The following is an 18,867-nucleotide window of genomic DNA, read 5'->3' on the forward strand; positions in this document are numbered from 1 at the left end:
TTCCCTACATTTTTATTAAACACTACCGAACGAACTCGCGGGCAAAAGCTAGTAATGCAATATTTATAAATTTAAATATTATATTAATTCATTAAACTAACTTTATATCGATCCGTATACCTGATTGCATGATCTGAGGTAACATGTGAAATGTTCATTCATGCATTGAGTTTAGAACTTTGTAGCAAACGTTTGGAAACTAATCCATCTGCCGATAATTTAGCGTGTATATTGCATGTAACAGTGACGTCAAACAGCAACTTTGGTTTACTCTATTAAATGAAGTTTGCAGATTCTTGTTTTAATTAAATGTGTTACCCAAATATTTATAACGAGAGAAGTCAGTTATTTCTAATATTATTAAAGCACTCCGAAATTCAATACAATAACAAGTAATAAATATCCATTTTCCAAAGCAGTAAATTGACAATTCAATTTGTGTAATTAGTAAGTTGACTAAATTGCCATAATTTCAATCATGATATAGACACGTAAATTTATTGATTCATACATTCATTTATGACATATTGCAAAATTTGTGTTGGAATCTGTGTGCACTCGTCATAATTAGTATAATTTATTTAGGAATTCACTTTACCGAAAGAGGCCCGCCAACCGAAATGCCAAATTGTAATTCGTAATTCATTCTTGAATGTGCATCCCAATAAATTGCATACTAGATGCATCTAGGTCTAGTAGCTCGCAGTGAAATTAACATTGCAGCCACAGTAGCATGCATTACGAACGTAATTTACAATTTTATACAGCAGACTCAATTCAATACAACCTAATTAAATATACACAAGCTATCAGTATTTTAGTTGCAAATAAAATAAACATGCATTAATTTTGTCAAAAATGTACGAATTGCAGAAGCGACGGCGGCAAATGTAAGTGTGGGCTTTGTGAGGCTGTTTAAATATTAAGGATGCACTCTGTATGCATATCAGTTGCACATTTGTGTTTTGCCGCTCGCAATGTTAGTGCAACATTAAATAATCTGCATTAAACTCGCGCTTTGTGAGTACTCTCCGCCATGCTTGGTGGTGCGCCATGTGTGTCTGCGTTTTAACATCAAATGATATTTATTGCATTCATTCGGATGCGAAACGGTGGAATTTCGAAACGCCATACTTCATTACGGAAATATGCTCATTTGATATTTACAATCTGTTACAATAGTGGAAGTTGCATTTGTCATATCATTTTTTTTTTCACGGTTAAACACATTTAGGTATTTTCCCCACTTAATTTTTCTTAAAAGCATACGTAACTGTAATATAAAAATAAATCGCAAATTTTGTTGGTAAGCGCATAACTCAACAACGTTTAGACCAATTTGGCCAATTATTTTATTTAAATGTTCGGTAAAGTCCAAGGAAGGTTTTTACGGCCAGAAAAATTTGAATAATTGTCGGGAAAACTCTAAAAACAGCAATTTTCTATAGGATAAAAGTTGGCATTGAGATTCAATCATAGTTATAGTTAAATAGTTGAATCCGAGATGACGCGCTGAAGTGTAATATTAGCATTTCTCTATTTAATTAATTTCTTTAAAATAAAATTGCAAATCTTATTGATAGAATTGACACATACTATGTCTAGAAAACTAGAGTAAAAAAGAATTACATTTTTATTAAACACTAACGAGACGAAGTCGCGGGTAAAGGCTTGAAATAAATAAAAATTTAGTGCGTTGAATACGTAATGTATTCACCCCTTCAGTCAGTCTGATTTATTCATAATCAAAATGGCTTCCTTGATGACATAATTTAGTTTCAACTTTATTAAATTAAGCCATCATCATACTAATATGTAAATGAATAATGTAGATAAATAATAGATTAGCGCCCATCCGCAACCAATCCAAAATCGATCGATGTAATTGTATATTCTAGCATGCATCCAGTTGTGGATCTGACTCTGACACAGGTGTATTCGTACTGATGACCGCGGCTCATTATGAATGTGCATAATCATATTTTGATGGATGTAGCTAGACCGTCGGACGTATTAAAAACATGTCATTAGTATATTCGTACTTCAATATAGACATAATAATTAGTGCTTGTATCTTCAAAATAAAATTAGTTGAAATATTTAGTATTTTAATTATTATTCACATTCCGGGTATAATTATCGACAATGGAGTGAGTTCCTAGAAAAAGTGTCACATTTGATCCTATTCAAAATGTTTCTTATGATAGCTATAATTTATTCATCAACTAATAGGGTTTAAATGTGTTTAACAGTGTGGATTTAATTTATAAACACAAAAATGATGTAAGTAGTTTTGCAATAGATTTGATACCTATCACTACATAGTATAAAGTAAAGTCGCTTTTTTCGGTCCCTTTGTGAGCTTAAATCTTTGAAACTACGCAACGGATTTTGATGCGGTTTTTTAATAGATAGAATAATTCAAGAGGAAGGTTTGTATGTATAATAACATCCATTAAATAGTGGAGAAGTACTGTTATTTTTGAGGTTTCTAATGTGATATCGTAAATACAAAGTTTTCGATTATTCCCGTCTGCTCTTTGTGCGATGCTTCGTAGCTTCCCCTCAAGTGTGTATGTGTGTACGTGTGGGTTGAAGTTGACCGGTAGATGTTTTTGTTTGGAGAAGGAAAGTCGCTTTCTCTGTCTGTCCCTTTGTATGCTTAAATCTTTGAAACTGCGCAACGGATTTTTTTAAAATTGCGGACGTAGCGTTTTCGGCGGTGCCGGCCGGCCGCCCGGTGCGGCAAGAGCGTGCCTATAAATAGCGCGTCTGAGGCCGCGGTTTTCCCTGTAGCACTTTGAATTTAGCAGCGAAGATATTCCAAAGACAGCAGGAAATCTTCATGGTATAGGGAAAGGTGGATAGTTTTACTCCAAATTTAACGCGTGCGGGCCACGGGCAGTAATGAATAAATCAAAACTACTGGATCGATTTTAATCACATAGGCTATATATTTTAAACCCGTGCGAAGCCGTAGCGGGCCGCTATGTTTTTATATACAACGTTCACAGTTTTTCTGTAGTGTATTTAGTATCAGTATTGCAACCGTGCGAAGCCGGGGCGGGTCGCTAGTAAATAATATAAAACTGATTCGCCAAATCTGTTGGTAAGCGCATAACTCAACAACGCCTAAACCAATTTGGCCAATTCTTTTTAAATGTTCGTTAAAGTCCAGGGATGGTTTTAAGGCGATTAATTAATTAATTAATTAATCTCTTTAAAATAAAATTGCGAATCTTATTGATAGAATTGACACATAGTATGTTAAGAACAAGAGAATAAAAACGAATTACACCACCGGGACGAAGTCGCGGGCAAAAGCTAGTAGTTTCTAAAAATGCATTCAAACAATAAAAAAAACAATGTTTCAACAGGATGCAGACAAAGCCATAGTTTTATCAAAACTGTAAATTAAAACATTTATGTATCTATGCACTGAGATAATAAATTTTCTCACCAATCTTGTATGTCATTTTATATTGCGCAATGAAAAATCAATTACCTACGAAGCACGGCAGCAACTTTGCATGGTGCTAACACCTAAAATGCATTCCTGAAATATGAGATAAGTGAATTTCTATGTACCTCAAATACGTTATGAGCGACATAATAGGCACCTCGGGCGTCTAGGTGGACGTAACGCACCGCTCGACATTACCAAGTGACCCAAATAAAAGCAAAATCTTGTATTTTCGCAATTAATAAAATTCCAATCTTCCTAAAAACCGGACAATGTGTCCACTTTAAAATGACAAACAACTTGCATCATAAATAAAATCATATAACATCACCATGTGCACACAACTTTTAAGAGGGTTTTATCTTCTTGTGTGTGAGGCGAATCATAACTGCCGCTATATAATGTACCGAACATGCGCCCGTCCATTTATCACGACATCACTCACCGCGCTAAACATAGAATGCACATCCTCGGGAAACTGAGACACGTCGCAGCTAAGACTTCAATTACCTACGAGGCTGAAGTGCATTTAGGACTGATTAACTTGCAGAAAATGACAAACACTATAGCTGAGTGACATATTCGGTATGCATTGTCTAAAATGATTTCCGTTGTGAAATTTCAGACTGCGCATCGAGAAAGCAGGAGGTGGTTGGTGCCCGAAACTGCAAGTGGAGCAGGGCATCAGGGAGTACATTCAGGTCGATTTGGGAGACGTCCATATGGTCACCGGCGTGCAGACACAAGGGCGGTACGACCGCGGGCGCGGACAAGAATACGCCGAAGAGTACACCGTAGAATATTGGCGGCCCGGCATGGAGAATTGGCGAGAGTACAAGCGATGGGACGGCAAGCAGGTAAACAGTTTAGCACCCACACACAAACTTCCAACCCTCTACGCCGCAACCACATACACTTTCATAAAACTCATCCACACACACAGTCATTACGCCCTGTATGCATTAGCTATTTGGATAACCGCACAACCAACCCACTAAACAAGTACTCAAATATTTAGAAATGCGTATAACTGTAGGGGACAATAAATAAATAAACAAACTCGCATGGACTTAGGTGTGCTGATATGTACGATGTAAATATTTGACTTTGTCGGTGTTGGGCAAACAACCGAAACAACTTTACGTTTACGAAATGACAGTTTGATCGGGCACAATACAAGTTTAAAACACGATTGAAATAAATACAAGTAAATAAAAGAGCCAATGAAAACATTAATTGCTATAACAATTCAAACAAGGGTGAGAGTTTTTGACATAAAAGGATTCAATTGCTGTGCGGACACTATTCGAACGTGAAAGCTTTGATCCAATTGACCACTATTTACGTGTAAATTGGCTTTCTTGAAATACTTTGTGACATACCCCAAATGTTTACTTTGACTGTTGTTGGTCGTTTACTCTAAAGCTTCTATGTGAACACAAAGCTTGTTGTTTGCGACATTTTTGTCTATTTTCCCGCGCTCAAATCCAAGTGGTTACAAATGTTTTAGACAAGCATCATCAGTTTTAATAGCAATTCTATCAGCTGTTAGTTAAAGACTGAAAGAATTGACTTTTGTTAGAGATGATTCAGCGATGATATCGCAACCGTGAATAATAGCAAGAAACGAAAACGAATTAAATTGGAATAAAGCAATTTCAAGAATCGATCAATCCGTCATGGGAACACACAAAAGCGACTGATAGCGAACAAAGAATATGGAAAACTAAGCCATCTATATATTATCAGTACGCGAGCAGAATGTTTGCAGGGGTTGCTCATTTCGCAATGTCTCCGCATAATAATAAGTAATTATCAGTATAATTGTGTTTGCTCTTTAAACATTGTTAAGATATCCCGGCCGCGTGCGCCACGGCTCAATACATTTCCTTTCTCGACATTTTCGCACCCCTTATCGTACTAATACCACTTACCACTTATACAAACCTATGGAGAGAACCGATTCGACAAGAAAACACAAGCAACAACAGTAATGAAGTAATTTAATAAAATTTTATGAAAATGTTGTGTGGTCTCGATCATATCTCAATGGTATTGATAGAAATATGTGCATGTTTGTTGGTCGTGCAAAAACTTCTTGTTATTTCCGCTGATGTTTCAATTTCTTGTGGACGCAACGTGCCTATTTTCTTCTTTGTGCGATCTCACCGTTTGTTTTTCGATGCCTTTTGTGTGAGCGCAACCCATCAGGAATCAAACTGGACTCCTAACTCCCGGCACATTCAATCTCATCTTGCTATAACGTGCACCACTCGGACGTCGTTTGGAATATCCTGCGCGCTTTTCTCGTCGGGCCGCGACTTCCTTCTTTTTTATGCGGGCGTGCTGCGCGTCTGTGCGACCGACGTTACCGCAAACCGACGCCAAATTGACTCGTAACGATCGCACGGCCAACACCAGCCACACATTCCCACCGACGACCGACCTCCTTCGTCTCTATTTCGTCGAGCTGTGGTGCATCCATGTCCTTCATTCTTCTTGCCGCACGTATACTGGTTTGTGGGTTCGTTGCTTGGGTTTACAGATTCAGCACTTCTGCTTGGCAACGAACCCACATGCTTTGTGACAACGCCATGTATGCGATTCGCATTCCTCTTATTGGAGTCATTGTGCCATCGCTATTTCGATCCTCGTAGAAGTCACAGATTGATACTGACGATATCTCTAGTTTTCTTTTGTGTTTCGTCGTATGCTGCCAGCGAACGATATCTCCACAGCCGCGAACGTTTTTCGAACGCTCTTCCGCGCCGCTATCGTGTGCATTACACGACCATCAAATATAGATATCACGCAAGTCGTCGACGAAACATATTCGAATGCACATGGCTGGAAGGTACAATAACATACACACACTACACCTCCCATGCATGTATCGGAAATATGATAAAAATAAATGCGGAATTGAACGCAGAAATCCAGATTCGGGACGCGCTCCAATGGATCGTTATGTTTATGATAGACATTCATGTTTTAATAGTCTTCAATGTCATAAATGAGTTTTTGATGACTTTTGTCAAACAACATTGGGTATGCTATGAATTATAAAGTTTCAATACATAAAGAAGTAGAATATTAACAACAAATGGGTATTATTGAAAAATACTAAATAATTTCTAACTAATCTGTAATCTAAAAATGAATCGCAAAATCTGTTGGTAAGCGCATAACTCAACAACGCCTAGACCAATTTGGCAAATTCTTTTTTAAAATGTTCGTTAAAGTTCAAGAATGGTTTTTACAGTAAGAAAAATTCAAATAATTGCGGGAAAACCCTAAAGACAGCCCTATTCTAAAGGATAAAAGTTGGCTATGAGATTCAATCATAGTTATAGTTAAATCGTAAATCCGCGATGGCGCGCTGAAGTGCATTATTAGCAATTCTTTATATAATTAATTTCTTTAAAAGAAAATTGCGAATTTTATTGATATTTTATCCTTTATTATTTATTAAACACTACCAGGTCAAAGTCGCGGGCAAAAGCTAGTCTCCAACAAAAATTGATTAATAATTATGATCCTACTTTTAATTGTTTCATCTATTTACCATTTGGTATACAAATAACGAGATTCCAATCCTAACCTGCTCCTAAAAATCAGAATGTGGCTGTGATTGTAATAATATCCTGTTGTTTTTGCAGATCCTTCGAGGAAACAGTGACACCGCCTCGGTAGAAAGCCATCGTTTGATGCCGCCGGTGTTCGCCAGCAAAGTGCGAGTGCTGCCCTACAGCGTTCACCGGCGAACCGTCTGTCTCCGGCTAGAATTGTTAGGATGCATCTACGAAGGTAAGGGATTAGCGAATCTCCGCCTTACACCGGAGGTACCTAATAAGCACACGCGTGCCCACGTGGCGTACGTGTGACGAAACAACAACATATCCCTCGTTATAACGCCGGTCTGCGCCGCCAACTCGCGAAAACCGACACCGGCTTCAAGGCTTGTGAATGCGAGCTTGGGCTTGGAGAAGGAAGCGCGCATAGTGAGGCGCGGAGGAGGGTTCGAAAATGACGGCGGATTATTTAATGTCGTGCACATGCCACTCAAAGCACAAAGCGTGCCTTGCATCTTGTGCTCGTGCACGGCTTATTTGATTTGCAAAGACCGGGAAATTTCATTCAACCGAGGCGCAACGAAGACCGCCTAACCATAACGCCCTCGCGCACACAAACGCGCACGCAAGCCGACAACATCCTATATACACACACATCCAAACTCGACGAAAACCTAAATAAAACGGGCGAGGAAACAAAACGGAATGTGCCATCGTGCCGAAAACGCGATTTTCACATGTCAGTGGATTTCGTGATTTCATGATTATCTTAATAGGATTCTACCGAAATAAACCATCCGATAGACAAATATGAAAAGTTGTAATGTTGGCGTTTGCCATCTTATTTCCGTGCTTCGTCCCACAGTCTATACGTTTCCGTTTCTGGAGCCCTTCCGTTTTCACATGATGATCCACTGGTGTGTAAGTTGTTTTATAGACATTTTATGAGTTTCATGCGTACGTGCTTGCCCTCCAGAAATGTCAGAGTAGTAAAAGGACTTTCAAACTATCGTCATCGATGTGCCATCGCGATATTGTCGATGTTGATATGCAATACGGTCGTCGCATAATAACAGGACCCTTGGAAAAAAATGTGAAAGGCTCCGAAAAACGTGCGTGCCTTTTGAGCCGGAGCGCGGTGGGAAAGGAGAAAGTTCGGGACCGGAAGTATGTGGCGAAGAAATGCACGTCGATCGCATGACGGACTATAAAAGCCCGATATAATATACCGTGCCGATATTAGTTTCGGGCGGCGGGGGCAGGGGTGGTGAGGTGCTCCTGCGTGCTGTCATCATGTGTGCACGTCACGACTTCACGGCCAAAGAGCCAGGAAACAAACGAAAATGTGAAAATAGAACATAAACGCACCAATCTTGTATAAAAACATACTACCACAATGACATTTTAATATTGGTCGGTATTGTTTCAACAAATAGAATTGCAACTATGAATGCAACACATTGTCCATCCTGTTTGTTCAATTTTTAGAAAAAATGTTTGGAATTTTTTGTTTTATTGCCAGGGGCGATTGGAGTGCACAAAAGAGGGGAAGGTGATGTAGTACCGTGTTTGAACAGTTCCAATATAGGAAAACATTTTAGTAGACATAAAAGTGAATTCCTCTGGGGTTCCAGAACCACGACAATCACCAAAGCGACAAATTTAACATTCCTCTGATATTTTTCGATATTGAAATTAAATTAATCCTATTATTCTTAAAATAGAACTCAATTTCCAATTTAGGTCACAACTTGTCTAAGTGTTAATGAACGCTTCCGAAGTTCGAGCTCAAGATGACCGCACAAACAGAAGCAATAAATTAACTTCCCAAATATTATTTCTAAGAGCAAACAAGCTCTCTCCAACATTATTGATGTTGGAGTTAATGGTGCCCTCTGACGTTTGTTATAGGTACTAAACGTCCATTGTTTGTCGACACGGAAGTCTGAGTACTTATTGACTCGATTGACTCCTGAGGTCAATGAATTACACAAATTACTTTCGAGTCGTCGACTGCAATCAGAAAACGTTAAACAGGTGTTAATAAATAACAGCGCTGATGTAATGAGGTTAATAAGTTGGCACGGCAATTAAAAGTTCAATTAATAGTTAAAATTACTTTTTGCATCAAGCAAAGCATTAATTTATGCCTTAATGATGAAAATTTTATAATTGTGTTTCCTTAAAAAGTATTTATATCAAAACAAACATTTGAAATGTCAAAACATTAAAATGGTTTTATTTAGTTTAACTTTTTACGCTCTGATTCTACGCGTTTCTACAAGTTGAATTCGATTCTGTTCCACTTCATTATTTACTTCTATTTATAATGAAACTTGGCTCTGCACACCGCAAACTTTAATGTCAACAATAATATGCATGTCGCGCGTTTAGCGAAAACTTTGCGAATCCAATTTGAAAAACATGATTAAATACTGTTTTCACACAATTTTTGTGCCTGAAACATTGTGACGTTTGCATAAGAAGAATGTAATGGAAGAAGAAAGAAGAAATCGTAAAGCCAAAATCGCTTACAATCAAATATGCTTGATTGAACATTAGCAAAGTTTTATAAAGTTAAAAGTTAAAATTACTAGATATTTCTAACTCCCGTCTCGCGTTCTGGTGGAATATTTTTTGTTCTGCTGCTTTTTGCTGCAGCTTAATGCTACCACGTTTCAGCCAGCATTCGACGATGATTTTTGTTCGTCTGGACGCAAGAGGCATGTTGAGCCGGTGGCTGCACACATGAGAAAACACCACGAATAAAATAAACAAAAGTAGCGATGGTAACGACGCAATTTGTTTTTCTTGTAGTTTATACTTTTGTTGCGCGTCGGAGGGGAAGAAAAAATGTTGCAATGTAGCGCGATGTAGCGTTTCAAGCGTCGATGTAAAACGTTTCTACGGCACGTTGGCGCAGGTCGTAAGGTATGTTTGTTGAAATTCAGCGAACACACGACGAAAATTCAACGCATGAGGGCGCGCCGTGACGCCGCGCAAAAACCTCCGGCGAAATGGGGAAAGAATGGAATCGCACGTGAACTGAACGAATGAAACGTGAAAAAACGCAACCATTATTGGCAGCACATGCGAATGCACTTAGCTCGCGGCACTTTCGGATCGGTTAAAGCAGCTCACGTTAGCTTCTACAATTCAATATTTTTCTGCGCGCCGTGCACGTAATATTCATTTTTTTTGTGAACTCGCTGTTAGTTTGCTTCAATAATTTATTTATTAATATGTTAAGTAATCTATAATAAAAAAGAATTAATCGCAAAATCTGTTTGTAAGCGCATAACTCAACAAAGCCTACACCAATGTGGCCAATTCTTTTTTTAATATGTTCGACAAAGTCCAAGGATGGTTTTTACGGCGAGAAATATTCGAATAATTGCCAGAAAACCCTAAAGACAGCCCTTTTCTATAGGATAAAAGTTGGCAATAAGATTCAATCATAGTTATAGTTAAATAGTTGAATCCGAGATGGCGCGCTGAAGTGCATTATTAACAATTCTTTCTATAATTAATTTCTTTAAAATAAAATGGCGAATCTTATTAATAGAATTGACACATACTATGTCTAGAACAAGAAACTTAAAACGAATTACATTTTTATTAAACACTACCGGGACGAAGTCGCGGGCAAAAGCTACTATAAAAAATAAATATGGCTTGTGACATAATCTATCTTAACACATACACTACATGAAAATAAAATATTTTGCATATCTGTACTTCTTCAGATATGAATTGAATATTGAATAACTAAAAAATGATATTTTATATTAATGCCCACGTAAAAAATCTCATGAATTTCTGAAATGTATAAATATAGAACCACTCATATCACAACGACAAAATCTAAGTGGTTAGATTATTTTCGAAGTGGCGTATAATGCATCTGGCACTATATTCCCGGAATAGAAAACGCACTACAAAAACGATTGACAAATGGATTTCGATAAATTCCACAGCGCGCATTAGTATCGCTCGTCTACCTTTCGAAGGCGAGGCGATTGCTGAGAGCATAACAGGTACACTCGTTCGTGGCAGCCACTGCTGCTGAAAATATGTACTCTATGAGCGAGGGGATTTTCTGCAAGGATTTTGTCAAATTGTCGTCATATTGGAGTGGAATATTGCCATCGAAAATAATTTCAGTATATTTTTGATGAATTTGTGCAAAAAAATATTTATTTTTACACAATCAACAAATACTATCGAAATTTAATTGAAATGTAGTAAGATTTATTTTATAATACTTCACCAAAATTCAGGTCAATTATTTAATTTTTAATTTTTAATTTTTACACTCATGACTTCAAAAACTATCTCTTAGTGAATAAATTCATCCAAAAAACAACCTGTAATACTAATGGTAATATCTGCTCTAGACTTCTCTGGTTTTAGCTCTGCTCTAGCGCAAATGTTGACTAGGTTTATTTGATCATATATCAAAGGGCAATTATGCCACTGTTTGTGCGACGCCCGCGTGCGTCTCGCGCCCTTTCTTGGCAAATTGGCATCGCTGTAAAATGTAATTAAGTTCGGATATCCGCAGCTAGGCACCCAGTTTACGCAAACGGCAAACCGAGCTGTCTGCTGGCTCCGCTACGTAGTTCCTTGCCTTTTCAGCTCGCGACCTCGTCGCCGGGTGCCTCCGTTCCTTTGTCCAATATATCCTCGCTCTGACAAAAAGAGTCCCGGACCGGCCGCACTCTAAGTCACCGCCGACTTTAAGGAAGTGCTCCCCTTGATGGGTTTGTGATGGTAGTGTGCGGGCAGCACGCTTGCAGTGCTAAATATATTTATGTATGTAGTTTACGCTACGCGATCCCTTTCTGAGGCGTTATGTAAGCTTCCTAATCCATATTACCCGAATTAGGAGCGTAATTCAGTTAGGTCCTGTTGATATAGTTTAGTGTCATATTGCCTCATGAACTGATATTGAATAGATTGGAGATGTGCGCTGGTGTCGTGACTGGAGTCAAGGAGTTAGGATCGTTTCTCGAAGCCAAAGGGTTGAAGAGTCAATCGAGCAGAGTCAAGGAGTCATTTTTTATTGGAAAACCATTTTGACCGTTTATAAAACAATCTTCTTGTTGAACTAACTTTAAAATGAATTTATATCAAAAAGTTACTTTTTATAATATTTCTGTTTTTCCCAGAATTGTAATTTGTAAAATGTACTTTTTGTTCCTCAAAAACAAATTTTTATTGCAACGTTAATAAAGAAACTGCCTTTAAGGTAGGTGTTTATTTATGAAACAATATGCTTCACTCAAGTAACTAATAAATGGCGCAATTACTCATAACTTCATAAGAGTAATAGTCTTGAAACGTTATTGTTTATTATAAAATTTAATAATGCCAGCGTCCTAAAACTCGCTTTCAATGCGCGTAAAATCGCTCATCAAAAAAGCGCCGTCTCCCCATAAACGAAGCAAAGTAAGCGAGACCGAAGTAAATTCGACGCGTGTCGCATTTAAGATTTTAAATTGCGCGCAAACAGGTGCATCGGCCATTTTGTCGACGCCGCCTTGCTCACAATTCCCGCTTTTCTTAACGGCCAGCACCAGCTCGTTTTGTTTTTCAAGTGTAGAAAGAAAAGGGGTATGAAGTGGCGTAGAGCATAAACAAGCCGTGGCGGATGCGCCGCCTGTTACTACCAACTCTGTTAGTTGCTTAGCACATTGAAATTAATAGGGCATTATATTAATGTCGACGTCGTATCTCACCGAAGGTCTTTTATAGATTTTGCGCTCGCCGAAAGAGAGCCACTCTGCCGCAACGTCTTGCGACGACGTTCGGAAAGCCGTCTAGCGGATGTAGACGCAACGTCGGCCTTTTCTTTAAGCTTTATATCAACCATGTACTAAATGTCATATTTTGAAATTAAGTCTACATCTTTAGAGCAAATTTTAGAGAGGGTTGACGGTATCTAGAATTTCGTAGAGTATAAGAGTTGAGTGTGCTTGTTTATTTTCGTTTGCCAAGGGTTATTTAGCGCCAAGTTAATCGTAATTTTAGGGCAAACAAACTGCGCGTTGAATTTATCAAAATATGAGAGCAGTAAATATTAGGTAATAAATCATGGCATTAAGCATTAAAATAAATCACGTAACCGGATTGCCGTTCGCTGAGCGTGCAATGTGTAATTAGTTTTTCCCTTTCGTAAACATTGCCGTTGCTCTCATAATCTTAAATTAATAGAGTTTGCGAACATGATTTAAATAAAATTAACTAAGTGTGATTGTAAAATCATTTCGGCAATATATTATATATTAACTGTATAAAATTATTTTTTTCGAAAATTTACTGAAATTGACCAAAAGCCATTTTTAAAAACAAGATAACCTAAAAATTCATTTAGTTCAGAATATGCTTAAAATAATGTTTATTCTGCTTTGTGGTAATAAGGGACTTAATTATTATATACAAATAAATATAATAAAATTACAACTTCTATTCTATACCCACTTAGAAAATGTTCAAAGCTTAAGAAGAACATAGAGAAAATTGTTTTGCACTTATTTACAAAACAACCTGTAAGCGCATCTTGCAGAAAAGTTGAGGAAAACTCGTCTACGCTGCGTGCACATGACGCTGATTAATATCGGGCACTCGTCCGTATTATAAGGATCATTTACATTCAACCACCATCTCAGCTCGCAGCCCAACCGGTGGCACCACTGTTGCACTGCTTCGTTCGTGTCAAATATTATTCAACAACAGCATGCAGTAACAGTCTTCGTATATATACAGTGACCAAAGAATTTTATGCACAACCACAAATGTCTAAAATTGCCAAGAACTCCATATCAGACTTGCATTATATCAAACTTGTACCATAAGTTAAAAAAAAACATGAATGGTAACAAAAAACAAAATTAAAAATCACCCACAGAGATCCGTGGGTTCATTAGGTTTATTTTACGAAAATTACCTTGGGATATGAAAATCGCTGTTTGGGATTTGCGGATTTATTACAGTCGTTGGTCGGAAGGTGCCGTTTGGGAATTACGGGAGATGACTTTGCGGTGTATTTTTTGTTTCCTCACTCCATTTTCCTAATGAACAGGAGCTAAGAAACAGATTGCATAATAAAAATGAATGAAAGCACAATAAACACTTTTCTTGTGAGCGTAACGAAATATTTTTAATATAAATTTATTTCAGGTGGTGTCATGTCCTACACGGCTCCAGTCGGCGGTGAAGCTTCTCAAGGTCTGTGGGACAGTTCGTATGATGGTAGACCTGCTCTTGGTGAAATGCAAGGCGGCTTAGGGCGTCTCGTCGACGGCGAGTATGGTGCAGACAATTATCGATTAGATATCGGTTACGGCAAAGGTAAAGCAATATTTCATAATTTCCTCATTTCACCCTACATAAACTTCATCGCAACAACAAAAGCAAAAATAAACAGGTTCTTGTTAAATCGCGTTCACGCTATAATATATTTTGCTTTTATTACTTTTTCCTACGAATACAAACCACATTAAATTCGTTTCAAGCGGTTTCCCTCTGAAATAAATAAGTTATTAGCCAAACAATCTTCAAGACTGCGATTTGAATCCAATGCAAGAGATTTGATATCGTTTCCGGCCCTAAACCCTCTTTCCCGTTGACACTCTATAAAGGACTTTCCTGCTGTAATACCTGCTGTAGGTATAGTTAAATTACCAAAACCAATGTTTACATATTCATTGAATGTGTACATACACTTCACCTTGGTTGAACGGAAGCAAAAACGTGCAAACACGCAGCCAAACTAACCCCGGAGTTTACCAAACGGAAACTAGCATGAAACCTACACCGCTTTGTTTATTCATGGGCGCTGGGCCTAATTTTCCGCTTCGATTTACACAATTTGGAACGCCCCTGACGACCGAAAACTTTTTGCAGGTAACGGCTGGGTCGGCTGGCGCAATGACTCCGTGCAGGACGGCTACGTGGAGCTGGTGTTCGCCTTCGACCAAGTGCGCAATTTCAGCGCCGTGCATCTCTTCACAAACAACTTTTTCTCGAAAAACGTTCAAGTAAGTTGCTAACGCGATTAATGGCTATTCGAAGGAGTGAGTTTAATACACTCATATTATTTTCCACTTTGCAGGTTTTCTCGAAAGCCAAAGTGATGTTCAGTATAGGTGGGACTTATTACAACGGGAAAACTTTGTCGTACTCTTATATGCCAGATCGCGTCCTTGAAAACGCACGCAACGTCACGATCCGACTTCACGAACGGTTGGCGCGCTTCGTTAAGATCCGCTTGTACTTCGCGGACCGTTGGATTATGCTCAGCGAAGTCTCCTTTGATGCCGGTAAGTTTAGCGAAATCAAATTAATTTGCGAGCTAGTCATCGCTTCCGGCGTCGTTTTCCTAGCCAAACAGGGCGAATTTAATAAATATGAACTCATTAATATATAATTAACGCAATAAGGCAACGTTGTGGAAACAAGCACGCTCTTTGATAGTCTAGCGGTCGCCGTCAGGAAATAAAAGTCAAACTTGGGCAGCGCAGTAATGAATCTCATAATTCACGATTTTAATTTTATTTTTGGCGGTGCTCGACGCAACAGTTTAAAGCAATAATGGGCCATTACAACGAGGGTGTTTTTTCTTGCTTGAAAAACATGGCAACTATTAAGCGGCGGCGGCCTAACGAGTCTGGAGGGAAGCGCAGTAAACATGGCAACACAAGGAAACAACAGAAAACAAGGAAGAGATAAATGAGTTACTTAAACGGACTGCTTTCCTTCCTTATATGACTGGATGCCGATGGTTTGTTGGCATTTCCTCTCAGCCGAACAAAGAAGCTTCTTTTGCATCGCATTAGTTGGATAACAATATTTTCTCGGGCTCTTGACATTGTAAATTCAGACGTTTAATGCACATATAGACAATTTAATTTGTTAAAAGATTAATTAGGGGGTAACGCAGCGCATGGGTTTGATGGGTTGTGGCGTGAAAGATAGAACAAAGGGAGCGAAAAAGGAGTTGAGAAGATAGAAAATCGCAAATGCTTCAAGCACAAGTCGGTTTACGGGCGAATAAACACGCCCGACTAATTGCATAACCGACGATGCATTAATTGTCGAGATAACATCAAGTAAAAGTGTTTGGATTTATGCGTAATGAAATTTTTAAGAATTACAAAAATTTTAATTTTAATTTTACAGTTTTTATTTGATTATCTTTTTAAATTAAACATTTATTAATCGTTTTTTTTTATTTATCAGTTCCAGCTTCACTTAATACGACAGAAGAAGAAACTCTCGACTCTGACGTTAACGAGATTGTTATACATTCGAACGGAAATCCGAACCATGACACATTTGAAACAAGTAAGTTAAGCACTTTTAGTGTTTAGTATTGATTTCTTTCATTCGCTGCACTTACATTTTACTATTATTACATCACCACCTCGACCTCCTCACTGATAAGTGAAACAGTATTAAGTGAATTTTTACCCTCCATGGTGGAATACACTGTTGCATCCGGTTTATCGTGATTTCCTCCAATCTTCCACATGCTGCGGTGCAATTTGTAGTTAACCGTTAACGACGAAGCGGCGCAAAAATGCACGCTGATAATGTGGTGCTATCGCAATGGTGGCATTAGAGGGGAAAGAATTCCGGTTTGCAATTGCCGACGGCGGTGCCGCAACGCCGTACTTTACTGCATCTCCATTGCATTACAAATTGCATCAGCGCTCCTCGACGGTGGTACGATCATTCCAGGCTTCTAATGCACGTGATGGCTTTCTTGTTGTTGCAGTCGCGGCGCGCAAGGACGGAGACGGCTACGTGGAAGTAATAATAGGGGTGTTAACGGCCATAATGCTGTTGCTCCTCGTCGTGTTCGTGATTATTTTGATAGTGAGCAGACGACATAAACTGCAAGGGTCGCCGACGTTGCTCCGCAATCCGTTCGGCGTCACAATCAACATGAAGGTATAACATATTTTACTCTCGCATAAAACGCAAACCACAACATTGTGTTTATTGCAAATAAGGCAGCGGTGGTCCGGGTTTAAATCAAAGGCGACAAAGGCATTGCACACATTTCGCATGCACATAAAAAGTTCTTTGATTAAACCAAGATTCAGCGCTGTCGTTTTTTCCGCCTGCCATTTCATATTCATGTTGATGTCATCGTGTTATCTTTTATAGTGGATGATGCGTTTTCAGGACCTACTGATGACGTTCTCGTCGTCAAATGGCAACGCCGGAACCGGAAGCAATGCTCATCCGACGCCCATCGCGCAAGAACCGCAAACGGACCCAATGGGCTACGAACAATTTCGCGCGCCGCTCGTTAATTCCACCTATTATGCGCCGAATTACGCCACGCTGCGGATATCGCGGACGATGCCCAACGACGCCGACCAGCTGGACGACGACGAAGAGGATCCGCCGGAAGTGCCGCCACTGCCATCCTCGCCTTCGCTACACCACAGTCCGATAACGACAGTGGCGTCACCTATGCACTACCGCAGTCTACAAAGCACGCCGGCCATCAGTCCCAAATCGAAGATGATTAATTTGGGCAATTACTTCCCACGCGTGGCCACCGATCCACCAAACCGGAAGCGTTATCACACTGCTCCCAGAGAGAAGCAGCGGGTGAGCATCGCATACTTGTTGCATTATTTCTTCTTTACGTTTTTAAACATTTATATAACATTCATATTGTATTGTGATAGAAGGGTGTTTGTTGTTGTAATACGGAACGTGAGGTCTCTAATAATATTTGCGGATAATTACATCGTCGATTGTGTTTCATGATTACAGATACCGCCGCCGGTGATCTGCTGGAATATCGCTCCCAGCATGGGGCACGCGTACACGTGTCGCGAATCCGACCCACCGACGATATCACGCTACACGATGACGTCCGTGGAGAACCTCGGCTCGTGTCATTGTGGCGAGGTAAATCATCACCCACTCACGCACACGAAATCACATTGAATCCTTTGATTTAGCATCGCGATAAACACCCACAATACATCCTCTTGATTGCGTAGATAAGCCTGTATGAGATGGAAGACGTCGACGACGAGATCGACACGGCGCAACGTTTGGTGATCGTGCGAACGGCGAGGTCAGAGCTGACGAAAAACGACGCCGCCACCGGTGCGATGGAGTCGATGCGCGAGGTGCGTTTCCTCGCCGGCCTATCGGACCCGAATCTCTGCCACGTGCTTGGCGTTTGCACAGCCGAGCATCCGTCGTGGACAATCTTTGAGTACGGCGAGATGGGCGATCTCGCGCAGTATCTCCAATTCTTGGCGAACCGGAACGGCACGGTTCGATCGTCGCAGGACTCGCCCATAAGGTAATTCTATACAGTGAGCGTATGCCCGCCGACGCTTATCTCTAAGCCCCGGTCGTATCCCCTAGAGTCCTCAAGATGCGAAGTACCTATTCAATACACTACATAAAAAAGGTCCACTTTGGCTCATATATTATGCACTATCGGGCACGCCACTATACAAATTTGCAGGTATCACTTTATGCGTACGCTGAACTTGAACACCAAATATTATCCCGGCTATAAAAAAATACATACAACGTTTAACAAATAATCCATGCCGGCAATGCAAGGATCATAAATATACCCAGATGATATCTAAATGTTTTGTTAACTGTAGCGGGTGTGAATTGCAATAATCTGAAAGTGGTTGTTGTGCAAGCGGTGGCATAATTTTTAAGCATTCGACGCGACATCACATTTTGCGATTCTATCGCTTTTCCGTTATGTTGGTTTTCCGTTTTTAGGCTACATGTTAAAATAATTTATGACTTGATTAACAGTGCAGACTGATT

The 18,867-nt window shown here is 39.4% G+C and overlaps 1 protein-coding gene across 2 annotated transcripts in view; it reads left to right on the top strand.

Annotated features, from left to right (window-relative positions):
• The window catches only part of LOC135794277 (discoidin domain-containing receptor 2-like), a 78,650-nt gene that overhangs the window by 52,456 nt on the left and 7,327 nt on the right, over positions 1 to 18,867 (top strand). The window contains exons 4-13 of one of the 2 annotated variants that reach the window (XM_065305492.1): positions 4,089 to 4,320; positions 7,123 to 7,270; positions 14,218 to 14,388; positions 14,944 to 15,077; positions 15,152 to 15,359; positions 16,279 to 16,383; positions 16,817 to 16,992; positions 17,212 to 17,664; positions 17,833 to 17,970; positions 18,066 to 18,376. In XM_065305492.1, coding sequence (XP_065161564.1) covers positions 4,089 to 4,320; positions 7,123 to 7,270; positions 14,218 to 14,388; positions 14,944 to 15,077; positions 15,152 to 15,359; positions 16,279 to 16,383; positions 16,817 to 16,992; positions 17,212 to 17,664; positions 17,833 to 17,970; positions 18,066 to 18,376 — 2,076 coding nt within the window. The remainder of the gene's footprint in view (positions 1 to 4,088; positions 4,321 to 7,122; positions 7,271 to 14,217; positions 14,389 to 14,943; positions 15,078 to 15,151; positions 15,360 to 16,278; positions 16,384 to 16,816; positions 16,993 to 17,211; positions 17,665 to 17,832; positions 17,971 to 18,065; positions 18,377 to 18,867) is intronic. The other variant, XM_065305493.1, reaches the window with a different exon arrangement.

The sequence above is a fragment of the Atheta coriaria genome, unplaced genomic scaffold (genome assembly GCF_025399875.1).
Source record: "Atheta coriaria isolate IRGN ID8LTWV9N9 unplaced genomic scaffold, Caltech_Dcor_3.1 hic_scaffold_6_pilon, whole genome shotgun sequence".
NCBI classification, from domain to species: Eukaryota; Metazoa; Arthropoda; class Insecta; order Coleoptera; family Staphylinidae; genus Dalotia; species Dalotia coriaria.